The sequence below is a fragment of the Hyposmocoma kahamanoa genome, unplaced genomic scaffold (genome assembly GCF_003589595.1).
Source record: "Hyposmocoma kahamanoa isolate Upper Pololo Valley unplaced genomic scaffold, ASM358959v1 93, whole genome shotgun sequence".
NCBI lineage: Eukaryota > Metazoa > Arthropoda > Insecta > Lepidoptera > Cosmopterigidae > Hyposmocoma > Hyposmocoma kahamanoa.
Window position 1 is genome coordinate 19,060,282 of NW_020654810.1, and position 14,581 is coordinate 19,074,862.

The 14,581-nt window shown below is 34.0% G+C and overlaps 1 protein-coding gene across 3 annotated transcripts in view; it reads left to right on the forward strand.

Annotated features, from left to right (window-relative positions):
- The first annotated feature begins 661 nt into the window (after window positions 1-661).
- The window catches only part of LOC113237231 (annexin B9-like), a 30,516-nt gene continuing 16,596 nt past the window's right edge, over window positions 662-14,581 (forward strand). Inside the window, exons 1-5 of one of the 3 annotated variants that reach the window (XM_026473586.1) lie at window positions 684-709; window positions 801-911; window positions 3,644-4,189; window positions 8,033-8,209; window positions 12,734-12,938. In XM_026473586.1, the coding sequence (XP_026329371.1) occupies window positions 894-911; window positions 3,644-4,189; window positions 8,033-8,209; window positions 12,734-12,938 (946 nt within the window). In that variant the 5' untranslated portion in view covers window positions 684-709; window positions 801-893. Of the gene's footprint in view, window positions 912-3,643; window positions 4,190-8,032; window positions 8,210-12,733; window positions 12,939-14,581 lie in introns of all 3 variants that reach the window. The other 2 variants (XM_026473585.1, XM_026473589.1) reach the window with 2 other exon arrangements.

Consider the following 14,581-nt stretch of genomic DNA (forward strand, 5'->3'; position numbering starts at 1 on the left):
TTCTTAAAATATTGAATCGTTTTCTCGTCAAAATCGTATAATGTGATTATCAATATTATTATTCCACATCCCTATTCGCGTCACGATGACAAGTGTCAAATTGGAAAACTAAAAAAATGGCGGGTTTTTGAAGTTACGAGTACAGTTTTTACAAAGATTATTTTTATATTAAGTATTTTAAGAAGAAAAAACGAAGAAAGAAATAGTGATGAAGAAAGTTAGAACTATACTCCGTATTTTATACCAAATTACAAAAGACTTTATTCTGAAAATTCCACTAATTACGAATTCAAAGTTATTGTTCAAAGAGATAGAAGACAATGTGATTTAAGTGAAAGCAAAACAAATATTAACTTCCGCCGCTTAAAAGACTATTTAATAAACCCATTGACTTAATAAACCCAAATAAGTGACCTAAGTTATTTGAGAGAAAGTGAAAACATAATGTATTAGAATTTGGAACTACAATGGCAAATATTTCTGAGGATCCCGATAATTAAACGAAGACATGGCTCAAAGGACTTGTATCCAAGCCAAAACTATAATATTTGGTGACGACCACAGACTATTAGATGCTAACGCATGTGACGACTGTATGTCTACAGTTATCTGTGGACTGTATGAAAGATACGTTATGTTATAGTTTATGTAAATTAGAATTGAGTTTCCCAGTGTACTACCTACGTAACAAACGGAGTCATTATTATTAGTACGTACATACGTCCCATTGTCTTGTCATAGATATCATCGTCACAGGCGTTGTGGAATAATTACTCATCTATCGTTACTTTGTTAATCAGTTTGCCGTAAAACAGTCTACGAAGTGAGCGTCGTCGTGTGTTGCTCTGAAGTGTTCTAGTTTCGAAAAGGAGTTCTTGAACCAAAAATCCAAAATGAATCCGTACCAGCAAGTAAGTATTACTGTTTTAAATTATAATATCCTAACTTTCAATTTGATTTTGTGAATGTATGTTTAAGGTGTCCCTAAGTATTATTTTTAGTTAACAGAAAACAAGTTTGCCTAAGTTTAATCATCCGAAACTAATTTATGTGTGGTTGGCAAAATGCACACGATTGTGAGTGTTAGTCCCTCTCACTACGCCAAAAAGTACACCATACACAAAATCAACCTTGTTCGAAAATCGTATGTAGTTTTGGTATTTTCCAAGAGGTTTACTATGAAATCAAGGTTAGGCCATATTTGTAGATCTGCATATTATAAAGTTGACAATCACTGATATCCGAACAGGTTCTTGATTGCTTTTAAACTCCCATCTTTGTTTTGTTTATCACAATAACATTGAATTAGGTACCTACCTACCTACATTGTGTACATTATGGCCTTCTTATCAGAAGTAAAGGCTGCATTAAGGCACTGTTTAATCAACACCCAGGATCTTAAACAATTTTTTAACACATTTTCATTTGCACTTTTATCTAAACTCTAGCCAAATTCAATGTAGAATGTTTAATATATGTGTAATTGTTAGTTATAATGTTTAAGTTATACCTTTGTGTTTTTTGAGAAAATAAATCATATATTATTATTATTATCGTATTTATTTTAAACTCTCGCCTCTCCCAAGGCCTAAAAGATTATTATTATTATTATTATTATTATTATTATTATTAATAACAAAACGTTGCTAGGTAATGACCAGTGACCAATGACGTGTGACGGATATTTTTTATCTATGCTCTTTATTTTAGGGTAACTCTGCCCACAGCCTGTTGTAAAATTGGAATTTAGATAGTTAAGTAGTTAGATATTCAGGCTATGTAGAAGTAATACTTACCTATAGTCCATTTGTTTAGGTACTTAACTAAATGTAAACAATCTTGATACATCTTTTTATTGAAACACATGCTTTACAAATCAATAGGTATAAAAATAGGCATGCAATTTCATATGAAGCTAAGTATTTGTATTTTGTATTTGAAGGTAAGGGAAAGTCATTTTATAAATGTATATTTCATTAAATAGACATCTCAAGATTGTTTACATTTGTTTAAGTATCTAAACAGATGGACTATAGCCAATTAACATAAAGTTTGCAAAGTACAATTCGCACCCCTCATGGAAGAATGGCATAAGTGGAATTACATCAAACATGTTTATTGCTCCTTCTGATACAGAAAAACGTAATATTTTTTTTTATCTAATCTTCAATTGGAGAGGATGTGGGTTATATTTTTCTATATCTAATGGAGCAATAAACATGTTTGATGTAATTCCACTTATACCATTCTTCCACGAGGGGTGTGAATTATTGATATGTGTGAATTACGAATAAGTTTTAAGTTTTTGATATTGACTGACTCACATCGCTAGATTTTGTAGCAATTTGCTTATGATTTGTAATAATAAAATCATATTTATATTGTTTACCACATTTTGTTTATTTAAAGCAGATTTCTTATATTTTGGGAGTTACCAATATGCTAACATACTAAGTTTTGTGGGTCATTATACGAAGGTCAATAATATGGCTAAATTTAAAAGCAGTTATTGTTTTAAATAATTTATGATTTGTAGGTGTTTTTTATTTAGACTTATTACACAAGTGAATTTATGTTTGCAATCTCTTCCTTCAAATCAAAAACCCTTAGGCATGTCAGTTTTATAAACTTTAATTACTGGTAATTTTCATATTCGTTTCAAATCACTTACTAGTGAGTTAATTTTTTTTCAACAAGATTCCTCACAGACATGACTGTTAGATTAGTATTTATCAATGACCTAATCAAATTTCAGGGAAAAATTTTGAAATTGTGGCACTGTTTTTTTTTTTCGTAGGTGAAAACCTTAAAAATCATAAGTTTTGTTAGTTACATCGAATTTGGCGGGAGTGTAGTTTCAAAGATTTTTGAGTAGGTATCTAATTGAAGTTTTGAAAACGTCGAAATACCATACATATTTTACATAAATAGGTCTGGTCTGGTCTGGTTTTGGTCACCAAAAGTATGTATACTTTTAGTGACCAAAATTTAGTGTGATATATGTCAAAATCACTCTGTAATTGGGAGCCTAACTGTGTAACTTTGAAAGTCGTCCTGACAATCAAAACACTATTCAAATATTGATTTATTAAGCTTTTGCAATTACCACAAATTGAAATTGAAAGTATTATTTTGAGTTAAAATTGTGTAAATATTTGTTTTTTCAAACAAACCAATGTTTCGGGCTTTTTACAAGTCTCACAGTCACAGCTAACTGACCAGGAATGAGCTGAGAATTTTGTTTTGTTTTTAACAACAAATATATTCGATTTTAGATCCAAGAAAATAGTTACAATCCAAAATAAAAATTCCAAACTATCAAATACTTAAATATTTGAAAGCTATTTTTATATAGCTGTTTAAATTTAACGTATAATCTGTTTAAATTTATGAAGTTTGTAAATGTAGAGATTTTGACATTACACACTGAAAGTCCAGATTACTTTCAAATTGTATGGTTATATACAAACACATTATTTAATACACATTAGTTAGTCACATTACAGGCATTTTTTATCTTTGTGGTTCAAAACATTTCGTTGGAAGCAATGATTCAATTTAGGCCTTATTAAAATCCAAAGGGCTACTAAATGTGTACTTATAATAGATGTCACCATATTGACATATTTCATTTCATTTCAAGGGTCAATCAGGATATCCAAGACAACAATACCTACACAATGTTGGATTTAGCAACTCGGCCCCACAAACATTTGGAAATCCTATGCCTATGCCTGGCTTCCCTACAATGGGTTATCCAACAGCTCAACCAGGTTACCCTAATACTTCAGGTTACCCACAGCCAGGTTACCCTCAGGCCAATACACCAACAGGTTACCCTCAGCCAAGCTCAGGGTACCCTCAACCTGGCTCAGGGTACCCTCAATCTAGCTCAGGATACCCCCAACCTAGCCCAGGGTATCCACCAACAGGGTATCCTCAGCCCACTAGTGCTCAAGGGTATCCACAATCAAATCCTGCTCAAAGTTATTCTCAACCTGCTCAAACAGGGTACCCTCAGTCAGGGTACCCACAGCAAAGTCAAGGGTACTCGCAGTCTAACCAAGGGTACCCACAGTCTAGCCAAGGGTATCCGTCTGCTAACCAGTACCAGGGGTACCGTCCAAATAGCCAACAAACCCAAAGCCAGGCATACAATGTATCTTCGGGACATATTCCCGCAATTAAGGTATGTTATTAAGAGCTATTAATTTCTTGTATTCTCTTAAATTACTTGTATATTGTGCTAATAATGCTCATGTTTCACCTCCATAATAATAATTATTCTTTTTTTCGTGTTGTGATAAGCAAAACACTGAGGAGTGCATATTTTACTGTTCATCTTATTTATTTTGTATTGTATGCTGCAGTATTAATGCTAATTATTGTGAAACTGTAGATGTAACTGCAATCGTACTTTATGGTTTCTCGGTACAGTTGATGCCCTAAGATACCTGATTCCCCTAGTCGACCTTTTGGTTCTGAGAGCCTTTATAATCATTCATCAGAAAAGTTTAAAGGTATTTCAGTTTTTTGGTTGAAATTCGTATTTAGGTAATGTAATTAAAGATAAAATTGGAAAGTTTCTTGAAACGTCATTCTCTAATAATGCAATAAGGAAGTCATCCAAAATGAATTTTACGGCTCACTGGTTAAAGGTTAAGTTTGTTTAATAATTTTCTTCACACTGATTACTCAAACCAACTTGTCGGTTAAGGGGTCAGGTATCATGGGGCATCGATTGTACCCACAGACCAGGTAACTGATACCTACTGATAACTGACCAATCAAATGTCAGAATGACGCGGTAAGTCAGCCCGTCCCCCTGCCGAAAATCATCGATCAAAATTGTCAAGATATCAATTTCAAGATCAGTTGGTTGTCTGGTCTGTGATTATACCTGTTGATATGGTTATGGCTTTGAATTTCATGCACCTTTAGTGTATTATGTATTTTATACTCAATCAATAAAGCAAAGGTATTTAAATTTATTTATATTTGCAATTTTCCTACTTATTTACATTTAATTTGATTTAACTTTTATTTATTTATTATAATAATTAAACAAAGAAGAAATGTCATATGTATATTGGAAATGAAACTACTTGAATTTTTTTCGGATTTATTCGCTAGTACTTGTTTCAAACAAACCAAAGTTTAAGTCTCTTCGCAGGTCCCGTAGTCAGCCGTGGCTATGGGAACTGGAATGAGCTGGAAAAAGAATTGAAAGAATTGGTCAATGTGTAGCAAATGTGAAAACCTAAGAACTTGTTTACATTTAAAATACTTACTTACTTATGTAAACAGAGAAATTAACATTGAAAAATTGCAATGTAGTGCTTGTGTTGACTTCTGATATCAATGTTTTATCACAGAAAACGTTACTCATTAAGGTGGTATGCAACGGTTCTGTGTTTATGCAATATTTTTGCATGAATGGATCCAGTAAATAATCCACTGAAGCACTAAAATGGTCAAACAATCCTTGACTTAAAATTGTGAAAACGTAAATAATTTTTTGCATTAATATTTGGACTCAATATTTCTTTTTAGGTAACATCTTTTTGATAAATTTAAACGCTTATTTTGCGTGTGGATTGCAGTGTTGCCTTTTATTCGAAAGCTTAAACATTGCATTTTTATTCAACGGCACATTATAGTATTTTAGTATAAATGGTAATGTTTTGGGCAAAGTTATTCAAAATCTTGTGTATGAAAGTGTGACCAAGACACACACCTTAAATTTTCACTTTAGCTTATTATTTGACATTAATCTATCTTAATCAATCTTGTCAAAGTACATGTATTACGAAATCTTATCAGAGTTATTACAGAAAATTACATCAATATCAAACTAATTTACACACATATTTTCTGTATCTATGCTATTTATGAATCTAAAAACATAAATAATTCATATCATTTGTCAAATAGTAGCTATCTACAAATCAGTGGCGTTTTAGATTCGTATACCAACCCGATGTTGTTATGTGATTATTTTAACCTTTTTTTCATTTATTTTCACCCTCAATAGCAGCTTAGGAGCTAATTAAAATGGGACATGTTAAGATTTTGTTATATATTGGTACAATTTAAGAAAGTGACTGGCGCCCGTGGTAGGTTTGAAAAGCCTATGTTACGGGTCGCCAGGCTCGCACCCCTCGAACAAGAAAACTATTTTTACTGCTGTAATTAGTTCTATTTTTTTCCAATGTAAGGCTCAGTGTCTTATTTTCAATAAAATTTACATAGTATGAGTATAGCTGTCATTAATTACTCAAATAATGAACTGTTTTGTTTCGGGCCCTTACTTTTGAAAAATATAATAAAATATTTAGAAAAAAGTCATTAAGGTATGTGGGTGTATTAAAATACGCCACTATGCTTTGACCATCTAAAGGTTCAAAACTACGGTAAAAGCTGCAAATTTACATAAAAAAAGTAATTATAAATTGTATGCTATTGTATGTCTATACAGGGTGACATTGTTATTGTAGTTCCCATTAATATGAACACTGTTTATTCTGAGTTCCTAGTCAAATCGCGAAAAATAAATATTTGTTTCATACAGTGTATTTCAAATCTACTCGACTAAAATTTTTGTTAATAAAGTTTTACTGTCATATTTATTTAACTTTTAAGTTAATAAAAGTTTGTCTCACGTTTGAGTCTACACTTAGGTGTTTATCTCTTTTGTATTTTTATTTAAACAAAAACATGAACTACAACCAACATTTTTTTGAAACTACATCTTTAAGATAATTTATTGTATTGTAGGGACTGGGTTTAGTTTAGCATGAGCACATAAACTGTCAATTTACTCTCAAAAATTACGTCTCGTCAGGCAAGACAAGTTTCACCGCTCCGCTAATATCCATTAATGCTAAACCGCAGGTACCATTTTAAAACTCTTCTTGGATGTAGTCTTCTAAGATCTAGTGCCCTATCGAAAATATACTAGAATTGTACATTACTTTTATAATAAAGCATTACCTTTATCCATACTCACGTTAGTCTAACCTAGTCCATTCCATACCTACAACCGCTGCCTCTATTCAAGGAACATTTTGCTGCAATTACATTGTTATGTTCACTCCGAGACTCCAGTACATTTATCACAATAACCCACTCAGTCTTGGCATTGGTCCTCACTACAATGGATGTAGTGTCCAGATCTAGAAAACAATTTTGAATGTTCTTTAAAATTTGAAATTGAATGTAGAATAGTGATGTAACTGTGTAATGTGTTTTGTTTACATGTCGACGACGATATTTTTTATTTGTGAAAGGTTTTTCGTAGGATAAATTAATATGTCCTCTGTAACATCCAAGTCCAGTATGCGCAGTGCCTATAGAGCAACAATTGGTGTTCGGCGTGGCTTCAAGTCGTTTCGTTACACGGTATTTACTGTCTTGGACTCACCGTATAGTAAAAATACTATTTACACATTAAACATTTACGTAATTTTGGTCGATTTGGCTTGAGGATTTTGTAAGGAACAGCTATTTTTTTACATGTGCCATTGTTATCGGAGTTCCCGTTGAAATCTACCATAATTATTAGTATATCCAATTAATTAAATTTCACACAGTATACGTGACTAGAAGATGTCACAACCTCCTGCACGAAATTATTGCCAGATACCGACATCATCATGATCGCATTATGTATTTGTGATATTAATTAAACAATTATCGTATTTGTCTCATATATCAATATAACTGTTTTTGTTACCAGTTTTACCGGGCCATTAGTGACTGAAATGTTCGTGCATTTTCCTTAAGTGTACTAAAGCGAGCTTACATTTCAATATTTCTCACTTTTAAGTGTCTCATTTATCCTTTGTCTGAGTAAACAAACACTGAAGAAGATAACTTATCTTCGTGATTTATTTGTTTACTGCACTAGGTTATGTTGCGATATATCACAAAAAAAAAACTGATTAGATTTTTTTTCTGACTCAACAGACATACTAACCTAAACTGAATTTGTGTTCGCACGAACACCAATGATAAGTAACTATCTTTCCAGTCCAAGCCTACGGTTGTGCCGGCGAATCCCTTCGACCCTCGTGAGGATGCGGCCGTGCTACGCAAGGCGATGAAAGGATTTGGGACTGATGAGAAAGCCATCATCCAGGTCCTGACGAGGAGAAGCAATGAGCAGCGTCTGCGTATTGCTTTCGAATTCAAGACTCTTTATGGAAAGGTAAGTTTATTTTTGCGGAATAACAACTTTCTGAATTCTGAATCTGAATGAATTTCTGGTTTAGCACTTCAACTCTTGCTCGTGCCAATCTCCTATAATGAATGGATTATATTCAAAAGACATACGGCGATTAGTAGAGAATGTTTGCTTTTGAAAGCTTAGCATATCTTACTCAGATATGACAAAAATGTAAGATACGGTAGTTTGTGAAGCGAGATAGATAGAGATGAGTAGGGAGTGAGTGGGGAGTTAGTGAGGAGTGTTTATTGAAAAGTATATTTACTTGAAAAGTCGTGTCGGGCATCTTGGATTTAGAAATAAATGCTATGTTCGTAATGAGCACCCCCAAATACCTCAAAAACGATACCTACCCAACTTGCCATTATTTGAAAAGTGCGGGCACGACTTTTCATCCTGGATTTAGAAAGGAGTGCCATATTCGTTACGAGAGCACCCTAAATACTATATTGCCCACGCTATATTCGACCACAGAGGCACTCACTCACTCACAGTTATTTGAAATTTTTTTTTTCGCTCTCGTTCCATTAATTCTTGTCTTAGAAAAGCAGTGATAATCAAAACACTCTCGCGCACTGCACTCGTGGTAGAAACGGCTGGCACAGAAACTCGAAATACGATTTTTACTTTCGAGTTCTGTTTACACGGAGACGTTCAATATTGAAAGGCGAGGAGATTATCGCTCACGTGGACGGTCGATAATCGCGAATGTTTAGACGAGGAAAGTTTTTTTATATTCTTTCGATAATCGCATCTTCGAGACGAGAAACTCTCTCCATCTAAATGGGCCTTTAGGCCCGGACTATCACTATACATAACGCTGGCGCAGTTGTTGGACTAAGAAGCACAGTTGCACTGAACAGTTGTAATAGCTTGAATAGGTGCTGCTTTAAAAAATTTAGTACGTTTCATTGGACTTTTAATCTGCAATTTATTTAAGACAATAACAATCATATCAGTATCTACTAGGCAATAATACTAGCTATGCGATGTCGTGCTTCAACGATAATTTTCATTTGAGGCCAGTATCTTTATAAGTGTTCTTTTGTTTGCGTTCTTACATGAATACTCCTGGCACACTTGCGTTCTTGTAACTGTACTACAGTACACTTGCCTTTGCACATTTTATAGTTTAAATTCATACAGCGTTTAATGGAGTAAGGTAATTGTCGACAATGCGGATCAGAAACGCACCTTACACATTCCTAATGAAATCCTAATTTGTATGGCGTATTTCTTTCTCATCTTCAAGACCCTAAAGCACTAGCAAAGTTTTTAGTTGAACTAGAATTATTGCGCACAACAAACTACCAATACCATAAATAATATAATGCATCACAACACAACACAACAGGTAAATATGTATACAAGACGAGAGTCGCACATTATGTCAATATAAATACTTAATAATAAGCTAATTAACTACAAATAACGGATATGTAAGTCGAATTTTTGCTCGACATGTTTCGAACCAATTCGTGGTACGGCAGCGGGCGCAGGCAGCGTCGGCGAGAATCTACCCTCGTTAGCTTAATTTTTATTAAAGTCATATTATGCAGAATTGCAATCCTGTATATGACTTTAATAAAAATAAAAATAATAAATTATTAAAAATTGATCGGGCTGCCAGGGCTTTGGCGCGCAATTTCCGTCGAGTCACCGCCGCGGATTCGCATGATTAAGGACCACGAATTGGTTCAAAACATGTCGAGCAAAAATTCGACTTAAATACGTGAGTTATTCGTTATTTTTAGTTACTATGTCTGAGTCTCACGGTGGTTTTCTATTTAAAATATGCTAATTGCACAAACGTCTACTACCTAGCCTTATTTGTAGCATTTTGTAAAAGCAAAAATGTTGATAGAGCCATTCCCGGTATTTCTGGGATTAAAAAATAATATAATTAATTACTTCTTTATTTTGTGTAAATAATATATTTTGGAATTAGAATATGCGAATTTATAACTCGAAACTGTTTAGTCCATGTTTATTTGGTTTATATGGTTTTCATTATAAATTATATTGTTTTTTATAAATTCAGATTTTTTTTCCTAATTCTTTTTCATGTTGTGCACAATATGGCAGCTCTGACTTGGTCAAGTTTCTGTTTGCCGTACAGAGAAATCGTGTTTGTATTTGCCACAATACTTTAATTCGTTACAAATACGTTTTATTATATTTTATATTTTTGGTTCAATGAATGCAAAGCTTTTCTTATAAGTGTACCGTTTAATGAATAAAGAATATTAAAAAGAAATTTATTGATTTTTCAAGTAGCGACAAAACGAAGCTGACTGACTATGCATTACTGAGCGTACATGACAATATTGTACAGGCACTAGAACAATACTTGCAAATAAATTTTGCAATGCTTAAATCCCGGAAACCCACAGTCATATCCATATTAAACACGTTTGAGGTCATTGAACCGAAGTAGGCAGAGCTATCTTTCCAAGATCTTTTTTTAGTTGCTGATTTTTAGTTAGGTACCAGTGAATAACAACAGAATCATCATATTCGTCACTCTTCAGCTGTTTTATAAACGATTTCCCGCCCATAATTCAATGGGGAAAAAAATCTCGAGACGTTACACGTTTCAAATGTTGGTATACATTTTGTTACAAGAATGTCAAGCAGAAAGCAAATAGTATGCTAGCTTGCTATTACAGGCCAATACAGTGAATTATTTAGTATTTGCGCGCACATAATTATTTTTTTTCAATTAATTACCTAGTGCTACCGAATAACGATAGCCCAACCCCAATGCCTTGCATGATATCGCGTACGTTGCATATACGTATATATACATATATGTATATAGGTACTGCATAAACATAAACCAACATACAACCATACAATCGCCATCAGATTTTCCCGCTAGCGACTGATAAAGGAATAAATATTTTTGCGTTCAAACAATAGCTGTAATTTTGCAGTTCTCTGAATACACATTGTTTGGCACGCGCCCAATATATTCGACTTACATACCTGCGCCGTATACACTTTCTTTTTGTCTCTTCGTCATCGATTTTTATTAAACTGTACTGTGTTCATGTACGACATAGTTTCTCGAAGTGGTCTCTGCCGCCCCCCAGTGGGCGCTGACGAGTCTTACGGGGTCGGTAGGGGCTTCGGAATCTATTGGGGAGCGTTGATGCTGTCCAGGAGGTGCTACCGCATTTCATTAAAAAAAAATCCGCACTGCTGTGAAACCAGCCTTAAGTATGACTATGATTATCAAGACGGCCCGTTTTGAGAATGGAGATTTATTTGGCTCTATTATTTGTCTCAGGCATATGACAATATAGCAACGATTCGCCGACCAGTAGTGTCGAACTGGATTGCTTTCCTTGCCTGGTTTGATATGTAACAAAATCAATAGAAGTCTAGACGCGCTAACTTTTTAAGGGTAAGAACACAAAATGATGTTCAAATTTTTATTCGAGTGCATATGCTTTTAGGTCCTTAGCAATAGGCAGTTTTGAGCATACTACTGTATGCTTGTCCTTAAAGTGACAAATATTTTTTTTTTTCTACTAATGGCACAACGCGGTGTCAACTCGCAATAAATTCGATAACTACTTTAATAATTGAAATTGAATGAAAAAATGGTACAGATTTTACATGGTTTGATTATCACCAATGTGCAGAGTTGTTTTGTAAATATTACACATAGGTGTTAAAACCATAATATATCATGAATGAATACTATATATCCAGTTGGAGTACGTTTACTACGTTGTCACAGTACTGATTATTGCAAAAAATAATTGGAACTATAATATTGAAATAACCTTTGTCAATTGCAGTGCTACGTTTTGATATTTTTATACCAGTATTGCGGGTTAAAATCTCGATTATGGGAGTATGATTATGAAATAGAAATGAAAAGCGAGTTTGTGTAATAACAATAAATTTTTAATTAAAAAAAAAATAAAATTTATTTTAAACATCGAGTGACCGCTTCAATTCTACAACGATTGTTGCGTGCAACCCCGCGCTGTGTAACTCCAGTGCACCACGAGATTATGCGAATGTGTGCGTCCGTACACGGCGCGCGACGTGCGTACACGCATACAAGCCGCTCTGCTACATTTGTATGGAATTACACCTACTTGTTTTATACAATGTCCACGTCCTCACTAAATAGAATTTTTGTAGTCACTGAGCAAGACGGCCGATATATTATTAAAGTTTCAAAAGGTAATCCGTTAATCGCCGTACGTCTGTTTTTTTTTATAAATTAACATAAATAATTGATAGAACGAGATTGGCCTCGAGCTGCAGCTCAAGGTTAGAAGTTACGTCCCTTAGTCAGGGACGATATGTCAGACGCCATTGCAGGTACTCTGAGGTGACAGTGTCTTCTAGACAGGATATTATTCTATATTGCGGCTATCCGCGTTCGCTAAAGATTTACGAATTGAATGTGTCATTCACCAATTCAGTTCTTTATCAAAACGAAACTACTAATTTCGTGGACTTGACTATGCATTTTTTCTTTAGGACCTGATATCAGACCTAAAAAGCGAGACTACCGGCAAATTCGAAGACCTGGTGGTGGCGTTGATGACTCCATTGCCACAGTTTTACGCAAAGGAACTTCACGACGCCACGGCGGGCATAGGCACAGACGAAGATGTCCTTATTGAAGTCATGTGCACTCTTTCCAACCACGAGATCCACGTCATCAAACAGGCTTACACTGCCAGTGAGTATTTCTTTATTTAAACTTGCGTAATTATGAAATATTTATTGTAAGGCGGTGGCGCAACTAACCGACAAGCAACCAGTGTTCGACGTCTTTTTTAGATTTAGGACAAAATTTAACACGTCTTTATTGACAAGGTCAACTACTGGGTGTTCCTTATTGGTGAGTGTCGATTTTTTCGTTTTGGTGTTCATTACTGGACATTTAGAGAAATTACAGTTTAGGTTTTATTTTTAGTAATAATAAAACCTCAAGAATTTTTCCTAAGTGCTTGTTGTCGTGTCTTTGTATTTGGTTTTTCAACAACTTTTAGTCGTAGCGCCATCTATGAGAAATCTATTAAAGTTTTTATTTTATTTCATAGATTTCTCATAGATGGTGCTACGACTAAAAAGTCATTGAAAAACCAAATACAAAGACACGACAACAAGCACATAGAAAAATTCGTGAAGTCCGCTGGTTGGTTCCGTGGTATAGCGTCTGGCACGGAATGCTAGACGACGTCGGTTCGAATACAGCCGGATCTAAGGAATTTTTTCTGAGTGTTCGATCTTTGTATTAATAATTATAACAAACTAGTGGAGTAATTTCACCAAAAATAATTGAATATCAATTCAATAAAAATTATAGTATTTGTTTCTTTGATTATTACGTTGTCTTAAGTAGTTGAATTTTTTAAATAGTCTTTTTTTATATACATATAACCAAATGTATTACTACTGTTCAATATTATTAGCCAGACTAGTAAAACATTATATACAGTGCATTATGTAAATAATAAATTCGCTTATTTTCACTTTTGATCCAAGCCACATTGTTTAAAAATAAAGCTATCGTACTCAATGAGATTGAACACACTGTACGCAATGGGCTAAAATCATAATATACCTTGTTAATGGAGCATTCAATGCGTATTCCGTACATTTACAAATGTCAAGGTCAATTGTAGTAGCATACACCTTTCGTGTATATGAAATATAGAGAGATAAAGATGATTGAAGAGCAAGCTAAAAAGAGTTGAGAGAGAGATTGAGAAAAGTGGCAATCGATTGACAATTTGTTGAAATTGTGGCACATTGTTTTTTATAATGTCCTATAGATAGAAAAATAATCAATTCGATATACACACATCAAAAGTGTCTAGGGATCAAGTGAATATTTTTGAAATAAAAATTATTTAAGCAATATTTACCAAATCCAGTCTTCCAGGACGACTTCTTACTTTAATGCTTATGTTTTATTTAACCGCTTACCCCTATATTTAATTAAAATAAACTAAAATTGATGTTTTTGCAAATTGTGGGAAAAACTCAAATTAACGGCGTCAATTAAATGACAAAAATATGGCGAAAATGATGATTTTGCTCATTTTTATTGTAAAGATAAGAAAATTAATAATCTGTATTTCCACCATTAACACGAATCACAATTACAGCGATTTGGCATGCTTAAGATGTGTTCATCAAAATCACTTTGAGGAATGGCCGCCCATGTGTTTTGTAACAAGTCAAAATATTGTTGTAGAGTATGTACGGTATGCATACTCGGCACAGCTCTTCTTTGAAGCATGTCCCATGCGTGCTCAATTGGATTGAGGTCTGGCGATTGCGCAGGCCACGGCAGAACGTTGATACGAGCTTCGG